The sequence below is a fragment of the Heloderma suspectum genome, chromosome 6, assembly GCF_057233095.1.
Source record: "Heloderma suspectum isolate Gila_16-S chromosome 6, 16-S_ref, whole genome shotgun sequence".
Taxonomy (NCBI): Eukaryota; Metazoa; Chordata; class Lepidosauria; order Squamata; family Helodermatidae; genus Heloderma; species Heloderma suspectum.
Window position 1 is genome coordinate 94743253 of NC_139463.1, and position 27169 is coordinate 94770421.

Genomic DNA, 27169 nt, shown 5'->3' on the forward strand with positions numbered 1-27169 from the left:
ATGGCATGCAAGGCCGACATCATTAAATGCAGCGTTCATCATCCACACCCTCCACTCCATAAGTATTATCAGCCCGGAGACCTCATCATAGGTGGCGTTGCTTCTCAGGCTGGCATCGTCTCCAGTTCAGTACACTTGACTGAAAAACCCCATCCAGCTGAACATGAGGATGTTGTGTAAGGAATTTATGTTTTACTTTTTTCTTGCCATTCATTTTGTCACTAGAATGAGCAGTGCAGCTAGATAATTTTAGACTTATTTTTCTTATGGGGGAGCCTTTCAGACTACATGTGTAATACTGACATTTCTCTTCCCCACCCCCCAACTGCCACTCCATGCTTTAACACTGCTTCTCTATTCCTGATCTGCCAGAAGAACAGCAACAAAAGCTATATGCTAATACTGATGAAAGAGAAATACTCTGAGCATGTGCAGTTTTTCATTCTAAACTCACTTAAATCCTAGCACTACAGGAATAAAATGGAGTTTGCTTCTTGTGCTAAATCATCTGCCTCTAGTCATCTGCTGCTCTCTGGGTTCACATTTTCTCCTTGGCCGGGCTGCGGAGACCTAGACTTTGGTCTCAAGGACCAGCCTTAGCTGGGCCTAGGGTTGGCGGAGAATTTCTCCCCGAAACTTCGGGGGGCCGAGCGCCAACGTGTTTGGCCCCCCGAAAACTTTTCGGGGAGAAATTCTCCGCACCCCCCCGCACCGCACACCCCCCTGGGACGGGACTTACCTCTCCCGAATGTCCCTCCCGGCGGCGGGTCCCGGCGACGGTTCGGCGGGTCTTCGTCAGGGGTGGGGGCGGCAGCCGATCATTCGACCGGCTGCCGCCGCCGCCATTCCAATAAAAATAAATTAAAAAAAACACGTCCCCGTGATAGGCTATGTGACGATTAACGTAGCCTATCACGGCTAGATTTGCAAAGTCAGCCGTGATAGGCTACGTAAATTGTCACGTAGCCTATCATGGGTGACTTAAAAAAAAAAAAAAAAGCGCATACAGCTAATGGCGGCCCCCATTTGCTGACTTTGCAGATCTAGCTGTGATAGGCTACGTTAATCGTCATGTAGCCTATCACGGGGTCGTTTTTTTAAAAGAAACTTTTAATTTTGCGGCCGGGCGAGGCGCCTCCCCCCCAGACTGAATTTCGGCCAGGCGAGGCGGGAAGCCTCCCCCCCTGGCCTGAACTTCGGGGGGAAAGCAGCAAAGCGCCTCCCCCCCACCGCGAAAAGCTGCGAGACCAGGTAAGTGACTTTCGTGCACCCCTAGCTGGGCCTGGACCACTGGCAATGTCTGACAACAACAGAGGTGCAGGTGCAGCCCAGAAGTTTGGTGGCCTAGGCTGGAGAAAAGTTTAAGGGAATGCTGGGGGTGGGGGGAGACACATTTGTACAAAAGGAGGAAAAGAAACCCTGCTGTGGAATATTTTCAAAATTTGAAGAGGTATTTTATTTTGCTACCCTCTTCTTTTCTTTGTCTTCCTTTCAGTTCTTTCTTCTAGCAAGTCCCCATGTAATGCCGACTTCCTCCATGGTTATTTTCCCTCATCTTATTTTTTCCACATCATCGCCTTTTATATGCCTGGACTTTTGTAGTTCAGGAGTTTTTTCAGTAGGAAATTTCGTAGTCACACTTGGAAATAATAGAACAATGTTGTATGCAACTTATCAAGGACCATATTTAACCTTCTAAAGAATGATGAATACGTTCAGGTGCCACCAAAGCCCAGAGATACACACACCTACCTTGTAACATCTACAGGTGTTCCTCACGTGCTGGACTCTCAAACAAATACATGAAGTTGGCCTATACTGAGTCAGACAATTGGTCCATCAAGCCCTGTACTCTACCCATATTGGGAGAATCTTTCCAAGTTCTTAGGTAGAGGTCTTTCATAGCCCAACCATATTTAAAGGGTGATGCTAGGGACTGTATCTGGGACAGTTACAACCTGTGTTCTTTCTGGGCATATTTGGTAGCATCTTCAAGATCTAGCCACCCTTTTCACTACCATCACACAAGGAATTTTCATGGGTCCATGTGAACATTATCAAGTTCATCATTCTGGCTATGTGAACCAATTCAAACATTACCAGGGCTTTTCTTCTTCATTGTTCTCACACTGTATTCCATTTGATATCCCTGTGTTTTGGCCTCAGATAGAATTGAGTGCATTTATGTAATCTAAAGTACATTCATTACCTGGTTGCATTCCCAATTCTTTTCTGATTCCTTAATTTAATTTAATTGTCTTGTAGAACTTCATTTCTCCAAAAATGTTGGTGAAGTTCTATGTTGAATAAGGATATAATTGTAATAAGAATATAGGTGTGTGTTGCTGAGTGAAACAATGCACAAAATGTTGACTCATATAGTTGATTTTAGAAAACCTTCTCTAAAATATATCTTACCCCAGAAAGTATTCGGAGTGGCATATTCTGAAGGTGAACACTCATGCTTTTATCTTTCTGTAGGCCTCTTTTGACTAAAGAATGGCTCAAGAAAGAAATAAAGTAGACGGCTACTAGTTGACCACTGTGTGAACAGAGTGTTGGACTAGATGGACCCTTGGTCTGATCCAGAATGGATCTTCTTATGTTCTTAGATATTATAATGACAATAGTGATGATGGTGATGATGATAATGATGATGAGGAGGAGGAGGAGGAGGAGGAGGAAAGACACAGAACTCAAAACTTACTGTGGAATATCTTTCTGATGGAGAATATAACTCTCATTTTAGTCTAGTCCCTAAGTATTACCAGAATATTGTGGCATTGGCCTTCGCTGTAAAGGAGATCAATGAAAACCCTCAGATCTTACCCAACATAACCTTGGGTTTCCATATCTATGACAGCTATGACAATGCAAGGAGAACCTATCATGCAACAATGCTATCTATATCCACCCTGGAGATACTGATCCCAAACTAAGTATGTGACATTCAGAATCATCTAATAGCAGTCGTTGGTGGACTGGACACTGAAATCTCCCTTCATGTTGCAATTATCTTGGATATCTACAAAATTCCACAGGTAGGACTCCTGGGCTATTGTGTATATGTGTAACATGGGCATTTAACACTACTTTCAAACTTCTATGGTCCTTTGAGATTTCTTTTTATTTTTTTCAGACAAAGATGTGTACACTGGAAACATTTTGTTTTGCGATCATTCATTCACAAATGCATCAGACACACACACACACACACGCTAACACACACACAAACACACAGACAGAGAGTATGGGATTCTTGAAAAAGGAATGCATATCCGAAGTTTCAAAGGACACCCTGACATAAACATCCGATTTAGTGTTCCATCTGCTACAAGGTGTTAATTATTTTGTCTTAATATATTTCCCATACTGATTAAAGAGGCATGGGAGTGCCCTTTATTTAAGGTGTATTGCACAAAAAAGGGCGGTTTCACCATTATCAGCCTCACATTTCTACTGAACATAAAAATGACACCTCATCAACTAATACTTTGAACCATGGCATACATAATCTACATACTGAGGTCTAAAATTGTGCAAAATTTGAAACTGCTCTGATAGAAATTGCCACAGATGCAGCATGTGTAAAGTGCTAGAAATTGACACATTTGTACTTTTTATTCCAAGCTTGTTGATTTAATTTTGTTAAAAACACACACACCACACTTCAAACGTTTATCAGATAATATCAATGCAGTGATATTATCACACAACAATATTTTAGGGATGGCCACCATTAAAATAATTCATTTCAGTTCACATATTAGTTTGGAATTGCAAATTAGTTTGGTTCTTCTGAAAATGCAAACCAAACAAATTTATCCCCAAACCCTACTGCTGACATAATGGATGCAAACTGTTATGAACACACAAAACTGCTATATATACAGTTGTTGTTGTTAATATCTTTCCCACCTATCTCTCTAGCTCACGTATGGCTCGGCTCCAGTGATGAATGATAAAACTCCAGGCCTTTCCTTCTACCAGATGGTCCCTCAAGAAGCCCTTCAGAATGTGGGGATTCTCTCTTTGCTTCTGCATTTCAGGTGGACATGGATTGGGATTATTGTTATAGATAATGACAGTGGAGAAAGATTTGTGCAAAATGTAGTTCCACTCTTTTCACAGAGTGGTGTCTGTTTTGCCTTCATAGAAAGAATCCCTAAATTAACTGTGGTTAATAAATTAAATGATATGCTAGAGGAAGGGGAAAAAATCTATGAGCTTATCATGAGTGGTAAAGCTAATGCATCAGTGATCTATGGAGAATCTTTTTCTATGACCTTCTTGAGATGGTTGCCATATCTACCAGCTATTAATGGTAAGACAATTAAACCAAAAGGTATAGTGTGGATAATGACAGCAGAGATGGAGATCATATCATCGATCTATCAAAGGAATTGGGATACTGAAATAATCGATGGTGCTCTGTCCTTCACAACCCACTCCAACAATCCACCAGGATTCAAGTCATTTGTTGAGAGCAGAAATCCTTTCAGCACAAAAGGAGATGGTTTTATCAGGGACTTTTGGCAACAAGCCTTTGGCTTTGTGTTCCCAAACACAGTTGTGGATGATGGTGTGGAGGAGGAGTCTATCTGCACAGGGGATGAGAAGCTGGAGAGTCTTCCAGGGACCTTCTTTGAAATGAACATGACTGGCCATAGCTACAGCATCTACAATGCTGTCTATGCTGTGGCCCATGCTGCACAGGCCATGTCCTCATCTAGACTCAAGCACAGAGCAATGGCAGATGACGGAGGACCAAAGTTTCCAAATCAGGTTTCTTGGCAGGTAATGGGCTCAGAATCCCTATGTTGAGTCGTACCATATCTGTAGGTGTTACAACAAGATCGGTCTTCCGATCGGCTGCTGCCGCCGCCGCCATTTGCAGTCTGTTCCCCCCCCATTTGTGATAGGCTACATAAGTCTTTACATAGTAAAGTAGGCTACGTAAGTCTTTAAGTAGGCTACGTAAGTCCTTAAGTAGGCTACGTAAGTCTTTACCTATCACGTCTGGGTTTAAAAAAACCCACACAAACGCATAGGGATGGTGGAGAATTTCTCCACGAATCTCTGGGAGGCCGAATGCCAACGCATTCGGCCCCCCGAAATTGGTGGTGAAATTCTCCGCCAGCCCCCCGCCCCCCCCCCGGGATGGGACTTACCTCATGCGAATGTCCCTCTCGGCGGCAGGTCCCGGCGGCGTTTTGGCAGCATTTCGGCGGGGGCTGCGGCGGTGACCGGTCTTCTGACCGGCTGCCACCGCCACCATTGCAAAATAAAAAAGGAAAGTTAAAAAAAAAACAACACACACCCGTAATAGGCTACGTAACGATTTACGTAGCCTATCACGGATAGATTTCCAAAGTCAGCCGTGATAGGCTACGTAAATCGTCACGTAGCCTATCACGGGTGACTTTGAAAAAAAAAAAAAAGCACATACGCAAATGGTGGCACCCATGGGGCGCCGCCATTTGCGTTCCGTAGTTTGGCACGTCTAGTCTACGTCAAGATTTACGTAGACTACGGTGAAAATAAGGGCGACGCAAATAGCGTTCCCTTATTTTCACCGTACTCTACATAAATCTTTATGTAGACTAGACGTGCCGAACTAAGGAACGCAAATGGCGGCTCCCAATGGGTGTCGCCATTTGCGTACGCGCTTTTTTTTTTTAAGTCACCCGTGATAGGCTCCGTGACGATTTACATAGCCTATCACGGCTGACTTTGGAAATCTAGCCGTGATAGGCTACGTAAATCGTTACGTAGCCTATCACGGGTGTGGGTTTGGGGTTTTTTTTACTTTCCTTTTTTTTCCGCGGCCGGGTAGATGGGGCGCTCCTCCCCGGCCTGAATTTCGGCAGCGAGGGATGGGGCGCCTCCCCCCCGGCCTGAATTTCGGCTGGGCGAGGTGGGGCGCCTCCCCCCCCTCGCCTGAACTTCGGGGGGAGAAGCGAAGTGCCTCCCCCCCACCACGAAGCAAGCTGCGGGACCAGGTAAGTCCCTTTCATCCATCCCTACAATGGACGAAAGGTAAGTCCCTTTCATCCATCCCGCCGCCATTTGTGTACATTTTTTTTTTTTAACCCAGATGTGATAGGCTACATAAGTCTTTACGTAGCCTATCATGGCTGAATACAGGGACGCAAATGGCAGTGGGTTTTTTTTTTTTTCAATCGCAGCTTACACTAGGCCAATGAGACAGAATCTATCTCTTCTCTGTGTGGTTGCTTGTGGCCATTTGAGTTAAGACTCCTCCGCCCCCCTGCATACCTCCTGCTCATTCCTGGATGTGCTGATCTGGGAGCCAGGGTTCCTTTGGTCCTGATATCGCCCCAGATAGAACAAAAGGGTTTAAGCAGTTAGTGAGGCTATCTCACTTTTCTTGACATGTCCCTCAACCATGGTACATAGATTTTAATGCCGCTTAACTATTGGGGTATGGCAGGAGGGATTACCTGACTAAATCAAGTGGATCAGTAGGGATGTACGGAAGTCACTTACGTTTTCGTGGATTCTGTTTGTGGAGGGGGAGGTGCTCTGTCCCTCCCCACGGAATCCTTGACGGGGGGGAGGTGATCCGGTCCTCCCCCCCGGAATCCATGACGGCTGGCTCTGCACCGCGGTGGGTCCGCGGAGCAGCCAGCCAGTCCAGGGCCGTCTGCAGCTGGATTTCCAGCTGCTGACTGGCTGGTTCAGACGCAAATGGCGGCTGCCATAGCAGCCGCCACTTGCGTCCAGCCAGGGAGCCATGATAGGCTACGTAAGTCTTTACATAGCCTATCACGTCTGGGTAAAAAAAAAAAGCATACACAAATGGCGGCGGCTATGGCGGCCGCCATTTGCATTCCTTATTTTTCACCGTTTTAGTCTACATAAATATTTATATAGACTATTATGGCGAAAAAAAGGGGAACGCAAATGGAGTAGTAGGTGCTATTTGCGTTCCTTTTTTATTTGCTGTTTTAGCCTACGTAAATATTTCAGTAGGCTAAAAAGGCAAATAAAAAAGGAACGCAAATAGTGCCCACTATGCTATTTGCATTCCCCCTTTTTTTTCGCCTTAATAGTCTACATAAATATTTACATAGACTAAAATGGTGAAAAATAAGGAACGCAAATGGTGGCCGCCATAGCCGCCGCCATTTGCGTATGCTGTTGTTGTTTTTTTACCCAGACGTGATAGGCTATGTAAGGACTTACGTAGCCTATCATGGCTAAGATCAGACTGCAAATGGCAGCCATGGCAGCCGGTCGAAAGACCAGCCGCCGCCGCAGCCACTGCTGGAGCCATCGCCATCCGGAACATCCGCCCCAGGTAAGTCTCATCCCGGGGTGAATCTGTGGGGGGGCAGGGGGGGCAGGCCATTCTGCCACAGATTTCGGGGGGGCGAATTCTCTGCCATCCTTAAGTGGATTAGGGATGGCAGAGAATTTCTCCACAAATCTCCGGGAGGCTGAATGCCAACGCATTCGGCCCCCCGAAATTGGTGGTGAAATTCTCCGCCAGCCCCCCGCCCCCCCCGGGATGAGACTTACCTCCTTCAAATGTCCCTCTCGGCGGCGGGTCCCAGCAGCGTTTCGGCGGCGTTTCGGCGGGGGCGGGGGCGGCGGCCGCTCTTCTGACCGGCTGCCGCCACTGCCATTACAAAGTAAAGTAAAAAAAAACCCCAAAACACGTGATAGGCTACGTAACAATTTATGTAGCCTATCACGGCTAGATTTTCAAAGTCAGCCATGATAGGCTGCGTAAATCTTTACAAATGCTATTTGCGTTGCCCTTATTTTTGCCGTAGTCTACGTAAATCTTTACGTAGACTACCCCTGCCCAAACAAGAAACGCAAATGGCGGTGCCCATGGGCGCCGCCATTTACGTACGCGCTTTTTTTTCCCCCAAAGTCAGCCATGATAGGCTATGTAAAGATTTACGTAGCCTATCACGGCTGACTTTGAAAACGTAGCCGTGATAGGCTACGTAAATTGTTACGTAGCCTATCACGTGTTGTTGTGTTTTTTTTTTAAATTTACTTTTGTATTTCGCAGCCGGGGAGACGGGGCGCTCCTTCCCGGCCTGAATTTCGGCGGCGAGGGATGGGGTGCCTCCCCCCCAGCCTGAATTTCGGCCAGGAGGGGCAGGGCGCCTCCCCCTCGGCCTGAATTTCGGGGGGAGAACTGGAGCGCCTCCCCCCCACCGCGAAGCAAGCTGTGGGACCAGGTAAGGGACTTTCATCCATCCATAAAGTGGATGCAGGGTAAGGTTCAGGCCAACAGACAGCTAGATAAAGGCAGATTCTGCCTAGGAAGGTAACATGAGAGGATAGGGATACACCGCCTGAATAAATAAAGCGATCCAAAGGTGGAGACCAGACTGCTCTTTTCAGCATGGCATATAGCCACAGAGTGACATGATAAGATATCCAGGCAGAGAGGCCATACAGGCCCTAATTAGGGGAGACACAAATTGTGGCCCTCTCTTAGCCTTCTAAAGCACTAGGAAGGACATGACCACTACCTCCTGTAGTTAGAGAACAGCAATTAAGACTCTCATGAACTGGCCTGATTCCTGCCTATGAAGAGTGTTTCTGTATTTGAATTGCATTAGTATCAGTGCCATGTGAACTCTCTCTCTCTCTCTCTCTCTCTCTCTATATATATATATATATATATTTATATATAATACTATAACTTAGAGTAAACATTTCCCCTATTCACCCTCCCTCAACCAACCACCTGGCAATGGTATCATTCTTCTAATGCCATTATGACATAATTTGGAATATCTAGATTCAGGTTTTTCAGAACTCTTGCACGTTCCTTTCAATCTAGCTCCATCACTTTCTGAGAGGTGTCTCTTTTAACAACAGTGCTGGAGACAAGGTTTCCTTTAACCAGAATGCAGAGTTAGTAGCTGGATTTGATGTGATCAACTGGATTGTTTCCCCCAACCAATCAGTTCATCATGTGAAAGTTGGGACCGTGGATCACCAGGCACCTCCAGACCAGGCATTAACCATCAGTGAAGAGGCCATAACATGGCACAGCTGGTTTAACCAGGTAGGATACCAAAGAGATATTAGCAATTTATTTTACTATGTATATTCATAAAATGCCAGTAAAACATATTCTCTAGGCAGTGCAGTTATTTAAAATTAATCAGTAATACAATAAAATACAAATAAAGATCTTAAAATATAACAATACAAACCCAAGGTGATAAAAATACAGATGCAAATATAAATGCCAAAATGATTTTAAAACATACAAGGCAGATCCCACTCAATTGAATAGAGAGCTAAAAGCATCCAAGAAATAAAGCAGGAGTTAAAACCACCAACATGTAATAGGGATTAAATGGCAATGATTTAAAAGACCTGGGAAAACAATAGGGATGTACGAAAGTCACTTACCTTTTTGAAGGGTGACATTCGTGGGGGGGGAGGTGCTCTGTCCCTCCCCCCAAAAATTCTGGCAGGCCAGCTCCGCTCCACAGGGATTCTGTGGAGCCACCGGCTGGCTCCATCAGCGGCCACACATCCGGCCGCTGGCTAGCAGGGTGCAAATGGCAGCGGCCGTAGCCGCCGCCATTTGCTTCCCTGCAGTCAGCCATGATAGGCTACGTAAATGTTTACGTAGCCTATGACGGCTGATTTAAAAGAAAAAAAAAAGCACATACGCAAATGGTGGCGCCCATGGGCACCGCCATTTGCGTTCCTTATTTTGGCACGTCTTAGTCTACGTAAACATTTACGTAGACTAAGACGGCAAAAATAAGGGGAACACAAATAGCGTAGCATCTATGCTATTTGCGTTCCCCTTATTTTCACCATCTTAGTCTACGTAAATGTTTACGTAGACTAAGACGTGCCAAAATAAGGAACGCAAATGGTGGCGCCCATGGGCGCCGCCATTTGCGTCCACGCATTTTTTTCTTTTAAATCAGCCGTCATAGGCTACGTAAACATTTACGTAGCCTATCACGGTGTTTTTAAAAGATCTAGCCGTGATAGGCTACGTAAATCTTTACATAGCCTATCACTTTTTTTGTTTTGTTTTGTTTTTTAACTGGAAATGGCGGCGGCGGCAGCTGGTCGGAAGACCGGCCGCCGCAGCTGCTGCCGCCGAACCGCCGCCAAACTGCTGCCGGAGCCGCCGCCGCCAGGAAGATCCGCCCAAGGTAAGTCCCATCCCGGGGGGGTGGGGGGGGCAGACCGTTCTGCCACCGATTTCCCTGAGAGGCATTCGGCCTCCCTGAGATTCGTGGCGGAACTTTCAAACATCCCTAGAAAACAAAGAAGTCTAAATATGGTAACAGAAGGAAAAAAATGTTGGTAGCAGGCAAATTTCTCTGGAAAGGGCATTCCATAACTGGGGGATCACCACTGAGAAAGTCCTCTCTATCTAAGCTTCAGAATGAGAGGGAACCTGGAGGAGGCCCTCTGTCGATAATCTTAATGTAGGAATATATGGGAGGAGGCATTCCATCATCAGTTCAGAAGCCCTGCAGTTCTGTGTGAGCACTGAATCTGTGTTCTGCTGTGCAAAATTAATTACAATGGGCAGTGATGAACACTTATGAAAGACTGACTTTTGTTTGAAGTATACATAGTTCATGAACTGATATTAAAAATCTGCCTTCACAAGTTTCCGTCCTGATTGCTGTGATCTTCCCTTTCTTAACCAAGAAATGGTTGGAGGAAATGTCATTGAAGTGCCCCATTAATTAATGTAAGACACGTATATGCACACACGCACACACAGCATTCCAAATTTAGTCCCATATGACAGTAACTAGGAAATGATTCCTGATGTCACTTGGCCACCAAAGGAGATCTCAGTTTTTGAGCAGGTAACCTCCCTTGTGGACTGTGGGAATGCCGTGGACATAATATACCTCAGTTTCAGCACACCTTTCAACAAAGTTCCCCATGATATCCTGATTAGCAAAATAGATAAAAGTGGGATCTGGTGGATCCACAATTGGCTACAGAATTGGGCTGAAAGAGTACTTATCAATGGGATCTTCTCAAACTCAGGAGAGGTATCAAGCGGGGTACCGCAGGGCTCAGTCCTGGGGCCAGTGCTCTTTAACATTTTTATTAATGATTGGAGGAGGAGGTGCAGGGAATGCTGATCAAATTTGCAGATGACACAAAATTGGGTGGGATAGCTAATACCCTGGAAGACAGAATTCAAAGTGATCTTGATAGGCTAAAGTGCTGGGCAAATAAACAACAGAATGACATTTAATAGTGATAAATGCCAAGTTCTGCACCTTGAAAGAAACCAAATGCACAGTTACAAGATGGGGGAGACTGGGCTCAACAATACAACAAGCGAGAAGGATCCTGGAATTGTTGTCGATCACAAGATGAATATGAGCCAACAATGTGATGTGGCTGCAGAAAAGGCAAATGCTATTTTGGGCTGCATTAGTAGAAGTATAGCTTCCAAATCATGTGAAGTACTAGATCCTTTTTATTCAGCACTGGTTAGATCTTAACCTGAGTACCGTGTCCAGTTGTGGGCACTACACTTTAAGAAGAATGCAGACAAACTGGAGAGGGTTCAGAGGAGGGCAACACAGATGATCAGGGGACTGGAAACAAAGCCCTACGAGGAGCGACTGAAAGAACTGGGCATGTTTAGCCTTGAGAAGAGAAGACTGAGGGGAGATATGATACCCCTTTTCAAGTACTTGAAAGGTTGTCACAGAGAAGAAGGCCAGGATCTCTTTTTGTTCATCCCAGAGTCCAAGTTACAGAAAGCCAGATCCCAGCTGAACATCACGAACAACTTCCTGACTTCTAGACCAATACAACAATGGAACCAATTCTCTAGGGAGGTGATGGGCTCTCCCACACTGGAGGCATTCAAGATGAGGCTTCTGTCAGGGATGCTTTGCCTTGGATACCTGCAGTGAGCAGAGGGTTGGACTCTGTGGTCTTATAGGCCCCTTCCAACCCTACTATTGAATGATTCAATGAATACCTTATGCACCTCTGCCTTCTTGCTGGGAGTAGAGTTGGGGTTGAAAAGATAATATATCCAACTACCAATGGACCTCAGGTCTCAAAGGAGCAGGAACACCACATCCTCTTATCAGGACTAGGTAAATGAGGAGGGCAAACACACCTGCTCATGATTAGGTTGACATCAGAAAGGGGGCAGGGGTTAATCTATATTAGGGTTGGTGGAGAATTTCTCCCCGAAACTTCGGGGGGGCCGAGCGCCAATGTGTTCGGCCCCCCGAACAAGTTTCGGGGAGAAATTCTCCACACACCCCCACCCCCCGCACTCCCCCGGGATGGGACGTACCTTTCCCGAATGTCCCTCCCAGCGGCGGGTCCCGGCGGCGGTTCGTCGGGTCTTCGTCAGGGCCGGGGGCAGCAGCCGATCTTTCGACCGGCTGCCGCCGCCGCCATTCCAATAAAACTAAAAAAAAAAAACGCCCCCGTGATAGGCTACGTAACGATTAACGTAGCCTATCATGGCTAGATTTGCAAAGTCAGCCGTGATAGGCTACGTAAATCATCACGTAGCCTATCACGGGTGACTTAAAAAAAAAAAAGCGCGTACGCAAATGGCGGCCCCCATAGGGAGCCGCTATTCACATTCCTTATTTGGTCGCTGTAGTCTACGTAAAGATTACGTAGACTACAGCGAAAATAAGGGCAACGCTATTTGCGTTGCCCTTATTTTCGCCGTAGTCTACGTAAAGATTTACATAGACTACAGCGACCAAATAAGGAACGCGAATGGCGGCTCCCTATGGGGGCCGCCATTTGCATACGAGATTTTTTTTTTTAAGTCACCCGTGATAGGCTACGTGATGATTAACGTAGCCTATCACGGCTGACTTTGCAGATCTAGCCGTGATAGGCTACGTTAATCGTCACGTAGCCTATCACGGGGGCGTTTTTTTTTTTAACTTTTTATTTCGCAGCCGGGTGAGGCGAGGCGCCTCCTCCCCGGCCTGAATTTCGGCCGGGCGAGGCAGGAAGCCTCCCCCCCGGCCTGAATTTCGGCCGGGCGAGGCGGGAAGCCTCCCCCCCCGGCCTGAACTTCGGGGGGAGAGCAGTGAAGCGCCTCCCCCCCACCGCGAAAAGCTGCGAGACCAGGTAAGTGAGTTTTGTGCACCCCTAATCTATATATATAACTAACAATAGTCATAATAATGAAAAAAGAGAGAGAAGAAAAAGAAAAAAAGGTTGGCCCAGTTCCAACAAGCCAATTATCCCAAAAGAGACTTGATTAAAACATTAAAAAACAGCCCTATCACCAAAAACCTTAAAACAAAACACAGTCCTCCCAAAGTTCTGTCTTTTTAACTTGAATCCTCAACAAGAAGTATGAATAAAACTTCTCTCTGAAGCTTGATTTTTCGGCTGACCGAAGAAACTCAGTCTCTACTCACTTCTTTCCAGCACTGCAGCAATTTTCTCAAAATGGACCAGGATGCAGCAACACAAGACCAATTTTGTAAACAGTAGGGATGTTAGAGAATTCCACCACGGATCCCAGGGGGGCCGAATTCCAGTGAATTCAGCCCCCTGGAATCGGTGGGGGAACGCAGCCCCCCGCCCCTCCACCCCTCGAAAGCCCCACGAAACGGAGCTTACCTGGATGTGGCTGCGGCGGCGGTGGCAGTGGTGGCGGTGGTGGCTGCCAGGCTGCTGCGGCCGCAAATGGTGGCCATCATAGCGGCCGCCATTTGCATCCCTACACCGGCCCATGATAGGCTACGTATATATTTATGTAGCCTATCACGGCTAAAGCAGGTATACCATTTGCATCCCTGCTTTAGCCATGATAGGCTATGTAAATATTTACATAGCCTATCACAGACTTGCGTAGGGACACAAATGGCATCCCCTACACAGGACGCCATTTGCGTCCATACCAGCCCGGCAGTGGCTGGAGGCCCCACTGCAGGTTGGCCCAGCTGGCGGCTCTGCAGCCAGGCCATGGAGTGGAGCCAGCCGGGCAGGATTCCAGGGGGGAGGAATGGATTGCCTCCCCCCACCTGCGGAACCTGGCAGAGCCATGTAAGCGGGGTTTTGTACACCCCTAGTAAACAGCCCCTTATATAATATAAAAGAACATAAACAACAAGGAACTGATAGTGTTTGTAAAATAAATAAAAATCATGAGTCTTTAAAAAAAATTCAAAAGGAACCCCCCTACTAACTGAAGGGTTCAGGGTCATGCAGAGAGGAGAAAGCAAGCTTCTTCTACACTGCATTTTGGTAACAGCCTAAAATGGTGGACACTCCTATCTCACCCCTTTACCAAGCATGTGCAGGAATATTCCCATCCTGAATTCTTAAAGAAAAATATACCAGTGGGTTACACCTATACCACTTTAACTGGGAAGGAAATAGTAGTGCTGAAAATGCATGCTTAGGAGTGCATTGTTAATCTATGATTCCCCCTCCCCAAATTACTAGGGATGGACGAAAGGGACTTACCTGGTCCCGCAGCTTGCTTCGCAGTTGGGGGGAGGCGCTTCGCTTCTCCCCCCAAAGTTCAGGCGAGGGGGGGAGGTGCCCCGCCTCACCCATCTGAAATTCAGGCCGGGGGGGAGGCGCCCCATCCCTCGCCACCAAAATTCAGGCCGGGAAGGAGTGCCCCATCTCCCCGGCCGCGAAAAAAAAAGGAAAGTAAAATAAAAAACCCCACACACCCGTGATAGGCTACGTAATGATTTATGTAGCCTATCACGGCTAGATTTCCAAAGTCAGCCGTGATAGGCTATGTAAATCATCACGTAGCCTATCACGGGTGACTTTAAAAAAAAAAAGCGTGTACGCAAATGGCGGCGCCCATGGGGTGCTGCCATTTGCGTTCCTTAGTTCGGCACGTCTAGTCTACATAAAGATTTACGTAGACTACGGCGAAAATAAGGGAACACTATTTTTTTTAAAAAAAATCACCCGTGATAGGCTACTTTTTTACAAAATAAAACTTTTTTATTTTGCAATGGCGGCGGCGGCAGCCGGTCAGAAGACCGGCTGCAGCCACCGCCCACGCCAAAACGCCGCTGAACCTCTGCCAGTACCCGCCGCTAAGAGGGACATTCACACGAGATAAGTCCCATCCTGGGGGTGGGGCGGGGGGTTGGCAGAGAATTTCCCCACCAATTTCGGGGGGCCGAATGCGTTGGCATTCAGCCTCCCGGAGATTTGTGGAGAAATTCTCCGCCATCCCTACAAATTACAGCATCAAACTTCTAAGCCTCTGTGGCTTTTATTTGCAAAGCTGAAACAGAATTATTTTCAAGATAATTTCAGGGAAAGGACAGTGTGAAACTAAACACAAACCATAAATCATTTCCAATAAATAGAACGATACAGGCAGGAAGGAAAAACACACACACGCACACACACACACAGTGGAAAAAATCTACTATGCCAGCATTTCCTAAAAGTTGTTATTATGTTATTCAGTCTTTCAGTCATGTCCGACTCTTCGTGACCCCATGGACCATAGCATGCCAGGCCTTCCTGTCCTCTGCTCTCTCCCGGGGTGTGCTGAAGTCCATATTCATTGCATCGGTGATGCTATCTAGCCATCTCATCCTCTGCCGTACCCTTCTCCTTTTGCCTTCAATCTTTCCCAGCATCAGGGTCTTTTCCAGGGAGTTTTCTCTTCACTTTAGGTAGCCAAAATATTGGAGCTTCAGCTTCAGTATCTGTCCTTCCAATGAGCAGTCAGGGTTGATTTCCTTTAGGATGGACTGATTTGACCTCCTTGCAGTCCAGGGGACTCCTAGGAGTCTTCTCCAGAACCACAGTTCGAAAGCATCAATTCTTTGGCATTCGGCCTTCCTTATAGTCCAGCTCTCACAGCCATACGTTGCTACTGGGAAAACCATAGCTTTGATTATACGAAGCTTTGTCGGCAAGGTGATGTCTCTGCTTCTTACTATGCTGTCTATGTTTGCCATAGCTTTCCTCCCAAGGAGCAAGCATCTTTTAATTTCATGGCTACAGTCACCGTCTGCGGTGATCTTGGAACCCAAGAAAATAAAATTTGTCACTTCTTCCATTTCTTCCCCTTCTATATGCCAGGAAGTGATGGGGTCAGATGCCATGATTTTAGTTTTTTTAATGTTGAGTTTCAAACCCACTTTTGCACTCTCTACTTTCACCCTCAACAAGAGGCTCTTGAGATCCTCTTTGCTTTCTGCCATTAGGGTAGTATCATCTGCGTATCTGAGGTTGTTGATAATTCTCCCAGCAAATCTTAATTCCGACCTGTGATTCATCCAACCTGGCGTTTCTCATGATGTACTCTGCATATAAATTAAATAAGCAGGGCGACAATATACAGCCTTGTCGTACTCCTTTCCCAATTTTGAACCAATTGGTTGTTCCATGTCCAGTTCTTACTGTTGCTTCTTGACCCTCGTACAGGTTTCTCAGGAGACAGGTAAGGTGGTCTGGTACTCCCATCTCTTTAAGAACTTGCCACAGTTTGTTGTGATCCACACAATCAAAGGCTTTAGCATAGTCAATGAAGCAGAAACAGACATTTTTCTGGAATTCTCTTGCTTTCTCCATGATCCAGCGAATGTTGGCGATTTGATCACTAGTTCCTCTGCCTCTTCGAAACCCAGCTTGTACTCCTGGTAGTTCTCGGATCACATACTGCTGAAGCCTAGCTTGTAGGATTTTGAGCATCACCTTGCTGGCATGTGAAATGAGCGCAATTGTATGGTAATTTGAACACCCTTTGGCGTTGCCCTTCTTTGGAATTGGAATGTAAACTGAACTTTTCCAGTCTTGTGGCCATTGTTGAGTGTTCCAAATTTGTTGGCATATTGAGTGCAGCACTTTAACAGCATCATCTTTTAGGATTTTAAATAGCTCAGCTGGAATACTGTCATCTCCGCTAGCTTTGTTGTTGGTAATGCTTCCTAAGGCCCACTTGACTTCACTCTTTAGGATGTCCGGCTCAAGTTCAGTGACTGCACTATCATGGCTATCAGGGACATTCAAATCTTTCCTGTATAGTTCTTCTGTGTATTCTTTCCACCTCTTCTTAATCTCATCTGCTTCTGTTAGGTCCCTGCCTTCTTTGTCCTTTATCATGCCCATCTTTGCGCAAATCATTCCCTTGATATCTCCAATTTTCTTGAAGATATCTCTAGTCTTTTCCATTCTATTGTTTTCTTCTATTTCTTTTTATTGTTCATTTAAGAAGGCCTTCTTGTCTCTCCTTGCTATTCTCTGGAACTCTGTATTCAGTTGGGTATATCTTCTCCTTTTTCCCTTGCTTTTCACTTCCCTTCTTTCCTCAGCTACTACTAAAGCCTCATCAGAGAGCCACTTTGCTTTCTTGCATTTCTTTTCTTTGGGATGGATTTTGTTGCTGCCTCCTGAACAATGTTATGGACCTCCGTCTATAGTTCCTCAGGCACTCTGTCTATCAGGTCTAATCCCTTAAATATATTCCTCACGTCCACTGTATATTCATCAGGGATATGATTTAGGTCATACCTGAATGGTTTAGTGGTTTTCCCTACGTTCTTCAATTTAAGCCGAAATTTTGCAAGAAGCAGCTCATGATCTGAGCCACAGTCAGCTCCAGGTCTTGTTTTTATGGACTGTATAGAGCTTCTCCATCTTTGGCTGCAAAGGACATAATCAATCTGATTTCAATATTGACCATCTGGTGATGTCCATGTGTAGAGTCGCCTCTTATGCTGTTGGAAAAGCGTGTTTGCTATGATCAGCGTGTTCTCTTGGCAAAACTCTATTAGCCTTTGTCCTGCTTCATTTTGAACACCAAGGCCATGCCTGCCTGTTATCCCGGTGATTTCTTGACTTCCTACTTTAGCATTCCAATCCCCTATGATGAAGAGGACATCTTTTGTTGGTGTTAGTTCTAGAAGGTGTTGTAGGTCTTCATAGAACCAATCAACCTCAGCTTCTTCAGCATCAATGGTTGGGGCATAGACTTGAATTACTGTGATGTTGAATGGTTTGCCTTGGATTCGTACTGAGATCATTTTATCGTTTTTGAGATTGTACCCTAATACTGCTTTTCCCACCCTTTTGTTGACTATGAGCACTACTCCATTTCTTCTAAGGGATTCTTGCCCACAGTAGTAGATATAATAGTCACCTGAATTAAATTCGCCCATACTTGTCCATTTTAGTTCACTGATTCCCAAGATGTCGATGTTCAATCTTGCCATCTCATGTTTGACCACCTCCAGCTTACCTTGATTCATTGATCTGACATTCCAGGTTCCTAAACAAGATTGTTCTTTACAGCATCAGATTTTCTCTTCACCACCAGACCCATCCACAGCTGAGTGTCCTTTCGGCTTTGGCCCAGCCACTTCACTCTTTCTGGCACTATTTGGAAATTCCCTCTGCTCTTCCCCAGTAGTATATTGGACACCTTCCGACCTGAGGGGCTCATCTTCCGGCGTCATATCTTTTAGCCTTGTGATACGTTCCATGGGGTTTTCTTGGCAAGAATACTGGAGTGGGTTGCCATTTCCTTCTCCAGTGGACCACATTTTGTCAGAACTCTGTGCCATGACCTGTCCATCTTGGGTGTCCCTGCACAGCATAGCTTATGGCTTCACTGAGTTACGCAAGCCCCTTCGCCACAACAAGGCAGTGATCCATGAAGGGGGGGGGGAGTTGTTACTTACTTTTAAATATCCCAATCTGTTTTTCTGTCCTTTGCTGGCTCTGTACATAACCACTAAACTTCCCAGCTTGCAAGTTTCCCAGCAGATCTCCCTGGCAAATGAGGCAACCATTTCTTTTAAGGCTTCACTGGTCTTTTGGTTTCACTGCTTTTCAATTCTGCACTTATCTGCCTTAGCTGCTCTTGATTTCACCCAGCTAGTGTGGTCAGTACACTAAGGGTGGATCTACACTTACTGCCTTTTTTCACTTCCAATGAGGTTTCACCGCCCGCCTTTCACACTACGCAGTACCCGCCTTGAATTGGAACCAGAATTTCCCACTTCTGTGCTCTCGCTTTCAATATCCTAATATCCCGGTATTTCCCCTTAATGTGTTCTGATTTTCCTCCTTCGCTACTGTATCCGGTCGTAGTCCCCTCCCCTGTCTGTCCATATACGGTGGTGTTTGTATTTCCCTCCTGTCCAATCATAGCTCTCAACGGCCCCATGTCTTCTTGCGGCTACTGATCGCATAGCTTCCTCAGCAGCCCCCATTTCCTCAGCAACAAGCAAAGGGCTGGATGTGCGCACACTTGTCTGATCTTGGAAGCTAAGCGGGGTCAGCCCCAGTCAGTAGTTGGATGGGCGACTGCCTGGGAATCAAGCTTCCTGCACTGAGCAGGGGTTTTTTCTATCCCTTCAAATGAGATTAAGTTTTACCCCCTCCTATCCCCTGCTCTGGATGTTTGTTTTAAAATTCAGGCATTATCCTTGCAGAATCGGGGCTTCTCCGTGATGGTTTTTTTTTTTCTAATTCAGGCATGATCTTCGAAGTTGTGAATCTTCAAAGATCATGCTTCTGAGATCAGACAAGCGCACACAGGAAAACAGCAGGAAAACAGCACAGCACTTGAGTGTGAACCGAGCTTGCACATTCGATGAAGCACTGCAACGGGGAAAATGGGTGAGTGTGAATAATCAAGTTTTAATGCAAGAGCATTTAACCCGACGGGACACCAAATTCATTGCTATGGCAGGCGCAATGTAGATTGGCCCTAAGTCAAATCATTCCTTTTCTCAGCCTTATGACACAAGTGGGGATGGGGGAGAATTTCTCCCCGAAACTTCGGGGGGCCGAGAGCCAACGCATTCAGTCCTCCGAAGGTTGTTCGGGGAGAAATTCTACGCCCCCCCACCCCCGCCCCCCCCCTGGGATGGGACTTACCTTTCACTAATGTCCCTCCCGGCGGCGGGTCCCAGTGGCAGTTCGGCAGGTCTTCATCAGGGGCGGGGGCGGCAGCCGGTCTTTCGACCGGCTGCTGCCGCCGCCATTACAAGCAAAGTAAAAAAAAAAAAAACGCCCCTGTGATAGGCTACGTAACGATTAACATAGCCTATCACAGCTAGATTTGCAAAGTCAGCCATGATAGGCTACGTTAATCGTCACGTAGCCTATCACGGGTGACTTTAAAAAAAGCGCGTACGGCTAATGGCGGCCCCCATAGGGAGCCGCCATTCGCATTCCTTATTTGGTCCCTGTAGTCTATGTAAATATTTAGGTAGAGTACGGCGAAAATAAGGACAACGCAAATAGCGTTGCCCTTATTTTCGCTGTAGTCTACGTAAATCTTTACGTAGACTACAGGGACCAAATAAGGAACGCAAATGGCGGCTCCCTATGGGGGCTGCCATTTGCGTATGCGCTTTTTTTTTTTCCAAAGTCACTCGTGATAGGCTATGTGACGATTAACGTAGCCTATCATGGCTGACTTTGCAGATCTAGCCGTGATAGGCTACGTTAATCGTTACGTAGCCTATCACAGGGGCGTTTTTTTTTTCTTTTGAAGTTCACGGCCAGGGAGATGGGGCGCTTCTCCCCGGCCTGAATTTCAGCCAGGCAAGGCGGGAAGCCTCCCCCCCGGCCTGAATTTTGGCCGGGTGAGGAGGGAAGCCTCCCCCCCCGGCCTGAACTTCGGTGGGAGCAGTGAAGCGCCTCCCCCCCACCGCGAAGCAAGCTGCGAGACCAGGGAAGTGACTTTCGTGCATCCCTAGACACAAGCTCTAACAAGACGTTATCAGAACCACCAGGGAATGTCCCAGCAGCCATGTGAAATGGAGGAACTGTGAATGCCTGCTTTGAGAATGGGAGAGGGAGAAAGCAGTAAGTGAGAGGAAGAACATCTCTACTCCTTCCTAAAATCCTGCATTTAAAACGGGGCTTTCTGCTTCTGTTTTAAATACATGATCATAGCTAACTCCCTTTACACGCACTTCCTTTCTTCCCCCCTTTGCCCTCCTTTCCCCCATTATCTGAGTCTTCCAGGTGTTTCAATATACAGCCACTAGATGGCACTGTGGTCTAGCTCCTTTTATTGTGCGTTTTCCTTGTTTCACAGAGGCAACTCTAGTGGAACTGAAGCACTAATTGATAGCTCATTATCGCCGATCTTTCTAACGATGGAATAATGGTCATTTAGTGCAGGAGACACCCTGGAAGTTGACAAGGTCATCTAAAGGACCTGCAAATTTCCATGACTAACCAACCTTAATAGCAGGATAAAACTCTGTGTGAAGAAGCCTAAAGTGTGCACTCAATTTCCCAGTGTTTTGTGAATTATCATGCACCCCACAGCAGCTATTTTGTGCTATTGCTCACATGATTTTTTCACAGTTCCAATTGTCTCCACAGATTCAAAAAAGTTGGGGTGCCCTCTATTTGAAAGAGGTGCATGAAATGATATGATTGAATTCACTTTTCTTCCTCCTGTTTCATGCGGCAATCAAGGAAGTCTCTGAGAAAGACAGGGACATTCGGGGTTGTGTCCAATGGTGTCTCTCCAATAGCAGAATGGACAATGTTGTTGGAGCAAAGTTCTCCTTTCCCCTCCACCCCCCCCCCTTACAAATCTGCTCCAGTGGTTTGAGGGGCCATCTAGATCAGATTTGGGAATGTGTGAGGGGCTTCACTGGGAGGAAAGGGAAGGGAAACTCCCACAGTATGAGCTGAAATGCACTCATGTAGCAAGTCACCAGGCAGTCCCTGAGAGTATCTGGCGAGTAGTGCACAGCTCCCCAATACCTTGCTGAGCTGCCATTTTACACAAAACGGTGGCTCAGCTTTTTTTTTTTTATGAAAGTTGATTTTATGCAAATGGCTGTAAAGTGGCCATTTACTCAAGATTATAGGGTCAATGGCCATTTATACATGTAAACTTAAATAAAGTGTTGCTTTACAGCTGCCATTTGTGAAAAATCAGCTGTTTCGAAAAGGTCAGAGCCACCATTTTGCAGCTTGCTGAGGGATCAGGCATCCCCACACTTGCCTGACTTAGTGTGTTTAGTCAGGCAAGCATGGGGATCCATGGATTGTTGTCGGGGGCCCAAGCTGTGATTTCTCACTGGGCTTCGATCCTTAGTCAAACACCTGTGACATCCCTACATTGAGAGAGAGATGATGCTAGATAGTTAGATAGAATAGACAGATAGAATAGATAGATAGACAGATAGATAGATGTATACATAAAAACATAGATACCTGCAAATTTCCATGTAGATTTTTGTGCAGATGTGTGTGTATGTGTGTGCGTGCGCACACGCATGAACAGGACAAAACTGACTTAATGAGTGAACATATGTGAAAGTGGCATGCACAAGGGTACCAAGATGTGTGTGAGAGCAAAGGTAAGTAGTGAGGGAGGGAAAGAGATTGTATGGGTGATGATCAAAAGTCTGAGAGAGACAGGGAGGAGGTAGGAATGAGTTAGCTGGCAAACAGAGTGGGGAGAGAAAAAGAATTTGTCTTCTGTGAAATGATTTTTTGTTGGTGAAAAGAACTCTGAGTTCAACAGAGTTGTTTTGTGTGTTGAGGTTCAAACTAGACCTAAGCCTTTTACTTGGTCTTTTGGGCAGGTTTCTTGTCCTCTAGGACTAGCCACATCTCCAAAATTAGCAGCCACTGTGTGGTGGTACCCAGGACAGTTACTCAAATTGTCAAATGTGCCCACTGGCCCAAGCTTTAGCATATCAAATACTTTCTATTGTGTTCATTCACACATTACTGAAATATCTTATCCCTTAAGTAACATGTGGGAAAGGCCCCAGAATCTTTAGGATGCCATGGTCATTATTCTCAAGAACATCAGTCTCCTCTTTCATTTCTGGACTAGACGCAGCCTATTTCGGTATGCAGTAAAAGTTGTTATCCTGTTTTTTTTAAGAAAGTGAAGGAGGGGGAACCATTTTGCTGCTATGATTGCATCCTATGTCCAGAAGGGAAGATTTCAACTGAGAAGGGTAAGAAATTAACTGTAGAGATTTATCAAATAAAGTGGCTGTAATCTAGGGGAACCTGCCTATCCAGAAATGGGACTATCTGAAACTAGGAGAGTAAGAAATACATATATATGGCACAGAGTTATAAAACGGAATGGCACTAATCCAGAGGAATGTGAATATAAAATTATTCTGGTTTGCTGGTCTTCAGTGTTTCAAATGTAATTGAAGGATTTTTTTCTAAGGAAGGCTGGGAGGAAGCTGCTGAGGAGTAAAGAAGTTTCATCTTCAGCAAATTCTATACAATTTTAATATTATTGATGATGCAATTAATTTTTTAATTTTGATATATTTCTGTTTATATGTTTTAAGTGCGCAAGTTTCTAATGTAGTAAAGCCGAGTTGAGTCCCAGTATTGGGAAAGAGGTGGGATGTTAAGGAGAAGAAAAAGAAGAAGAAGAAGAAGAAGAAGAAGAAGAAGAAGAAGAAGAGAAGAAGTGGTGTATGTGTATTAGTGCACAAGTGTGTGATCATTTCTTCCTGTTTATTGCAAATAAATGCAGCAAATAAAAATTACAATGCATTCCAATTAGACAGATAGTAGTGATGGGCGGGCGGGGACAGCTTTCATACCTGGGAATCAGCATCTTCTGTTCACTGGGATTTTCACTCATGAGTTTTCAAATATTGACCATCGGTATCTATTACCTGATTTAGGAAAAGATCATTAATATGAATTGTGCAAGTTTTTTTTATAGACTAACAGACATCATCCATGCCTTTATGAAGTTCTGTTTAATGCACTTTACTTGGGCCTATCTCTAAACACCATTAAGAATGTACAGCAAGTCATCCAGTCCTTAATCGTGGTGACATCTAGTCCTTATATGAGGACTAGATTTGAGACTGACCACTTAGATATTATAGTCACCTTCAACAGTTTATGGGAGGAATTCCCCCCCTTTTTTTCCTATTACTTCCAGATTATACTGTATTCAGAATCTGAGCATTACCTTGCCTTGTCTCACACTTAACATTGTTTTCAAGACATAAAAAAGCAATATCCTGAATACATTAGATTCTATTATGTGTTAAGGAGGACTATTTGGGCTATATTTCCAAAACGCCCCCTGATTTACAAACAGAGTTTTCCAATGGAAAATGGTTTTATTTGTGGGTAATAATAAACAAATAATTTTTAAAATTCTATAGTGTGGGAAAAATGAGGATAATTGAAAATTCATGGTCATTATACAACAATTAGGGATGGACACAGGTGTCAATTTCAGTTTCTCTCTAGCGTTCAGTCTATGTATAAAGACACAAGGGGAAAGAGTGCTCTAGACCCACCCCTCTTTTCACACATTTCAATCCCCTGTAATGGAGGGCAACAGACTGAACAGGAGAGCCTCCTGTATCCATTGGGGTTCACACGTGTTCCTGGATGCTGTAACATCCAGCCATAAGGAGATTCTCCTGTTCCAAATGTCACCCTCCACAAGTCCAGGGCAATTGATATATGTGAAGGGGGCTAGAACACTCCTTCTCATGCATTTGCTGAACACCTGAATAGGGCTTCTGAGTCTCGTTTTTCTGATCAAAAGCTCTGTTCATCTTGAACACTGGAAATTTCTCCAGTCTTAAGTATTGTTCATCCTAAATAGTGAGGATTTTTTTACAGTCTGCATGAAAATTCATAAGCGTTTTGGTGCACATTTTTCAAATGCACACATTTTGCCTAATATGCATTTTTTGAAGTCATTTTGCTAATATCATGCATATTTGAACATTATTTTCTCTAATATACACAGTGTAGTACACCTTTCTTCCCATTGCAGACCTCTATTCCAAAATTCAGGAAATTGTGAACTTAGAAGGATAAGTTTGCATAGTGCTTTGAATATCAAAATTAGCAAAGCTTGCCTTAAAAAGTGAACTGAACAACTAAGTTATCCCCACAAAAAAGAAGAACTTCAAAGATCTGTGCTGGAAATTAAATGGAGTAAGAGTTGACTTTATTGTTTATTCATTGCTGGTGGTCTTGTGGAGATGCTAGAAAATAAAGAAAATTTATTTTAAGACCAATTAATACGATCCTACAACAGAGCTTATGTATTTAAGTTTTTAAAAATAAAAATTTCATTTCAAAAGCCTTATTGTTCCATATGAAAATGGCAATCTGTAATTTAAGTCTATGTCATAGGAACAATTATGGTGCTTTGGTGAGATGTACGGCATCTTTGTGTGACCAAGGACATATAATTTCTCTTTCAGATGGGAACAAGTGCTATAACTGTCAAGATGAAAAGTATCCAAACAAAAACCAGGATTTCTGTATTCCCAAGATTGTAACTTTCTTGTCCTATGACGAACCTTTGGGTTTCAGTTTAGCCTCTTTTGGTCTTTCCTTTTCTGTGATTACAGCTCTGGTGCTGGGAATATTTATGAAGCACCACAACACTCCCATGGTCATAGCCAACAACCGGGACCTCAATTACAGTCTCTTAATCTCCCTCCTGCTCTGCTTCCTTTCTGCATTCTTATTCATTGGTCGGCCACAGAAGGTGACATGTCTCCTCCGGCAAACAGCCTTTGGCCTTGTCTTCTCAGTGGCTGTTTCTTCTGTGTTGGCAAAAACTGTCACAGTGGTTCTGGCTTTCATGGCCACTAGGCCAGGATCCAGGATGAGGAAATGGGTGGAGAAAAGATTGGCCACTTTTATCATTTTTTCCTGCTCCCTTATCCAAGCAGGCATCTGTACGGTGTGGCTAGCAACCTCTCCCCCATTTCCAGATGTTGACCTGCATTCAGTGACTGGAGAACTTATACGGGAATGTAATGAGGGCTCTGCGACAATGTTTTACTGTGCATTGGGCTACATGGGCTTTCTGGCTCTTGTCAGTTTCACTGTGGCTTTCCTTGCCAGGAAGCTACCTGACAGGTTCAATGAAGCCAAGTTCATCACTTTCAGCATGTTGGTCTTTTGCAGTGTTTGGTTATCTTTTGTTCCTACCTACCTAAGTACCAAGGGAAAGTACATGGTAGCTGTGGAGATCTTTTCTATTTTAGCCTCTAGTGCTGGGTTGCTGGGTTGCATCTTTCTCCCAAAATGTTACATTATTGTCCTGAGGCCTGAGCTGAACAGCAGGGAACAACTCACAAGAAGAAAATACTGAATAATTTAATTCTCTCCTTTCCTATAATTTGTAATTTATAATTCTGTGTCTGCACATTGGAACATTGCTCAGAGTTCCCCTTTTAGCAGCTTCCCTACAGGTCTCCATATCTCACCTACTTTGGAGAATGGAATGAAGACATGTTTAAAGAAAAAGCACAATGTAAATACCCCCCTATGCGCATGCTCACACACACACACACACACACACACACACACAAACAAAACATATACCTCTCATTATCCCCTTTCCTTCACTTTCAGCAACTCTTCCTGAAGCTCATATGCTGCTTTTAAGTTTTGAAGAGTTTAGAATTCTTCTCTAATAGTTAATGCTGGCAAGGAAACTCAAAGAGTATCCTATCCTTCTGAACATGTGCATGTAAGCATATGATCCTCTGCCTTGACCTGAAAGCAATAAACACTGTTCTATCTGAAATGTGATGGCAATGACACTGGTTAATCTCCCCTATAAATAACCCTTTTTAAATATTGCAACTGATATACCTAATATTTAGTAGACCTTCTTTTCCTATTTGTGGTATTATATTCCTACTACTAGCAAGATTTCCCTTTCATTTATGAAAGGAGTAGGGTGGCCCTGCCTCCTGTAAAAAATAGAGATGTGACACCCATGACCCCTGTTGGTGGGGAGTTGGTGACCTTTTTATATTTGCAATTCCTCTAGAGACCAAAGGCTTGTCACCTAAAATATTGATAACTTTCCATTCTTCCTGCATTGGAGTCAGTGGAAAACTATTTTTTTTCTCTCCACATTCCATTTCATTTCAATAGTATGTGTGAAAAGGAATCTTGTCATTGTAGCTGATCACAAACTGAATACGAGTCAGCTGTTTGATGTGGCTGCTAAAAAGGCAAATGCAATTTTAGGTTGCATCAATGCAAGCATATGTTCTAAACCATGGGAAGTGATACTTCCACTCTACTCTGTATGGGTCATACCTGACTTCGAATAGTGTGTCCAGTTCTGGACACCACACTTTAAGAAGGATTGAGAGAAATTCAAACAAGTTCAGAGAAAGGCAACAAAGATGATCAGGAGACT

The 27169-nt window shown here is 44.8% G+C and overlaps 1 protein-coding gene across 1 annotated transcript; it reads left to right on the forward strand.

The window, feature by feature from the left end:
- Positions 1–26104, forward strand: LOC146341896 (vomeronasal type-2 receptor 26-like). The gene is made up of 6 exons (XM_084807736.1): positions 1–176; positions 4050–4240; positions 4571–4797; positions 8834–9061; positions 22823–22963; positions 25214–26104. The coding sequence occupies exons 1-6, from the start codon at positions 1–3 to the stop codon at positions 26102–26104; spliced, it is 1854 nt and encodes a 617-aa protein (XP_084663862.1).
- The last annotated feature ends 1065 nt before the right edge of the window (positions 26105–27169 follow it).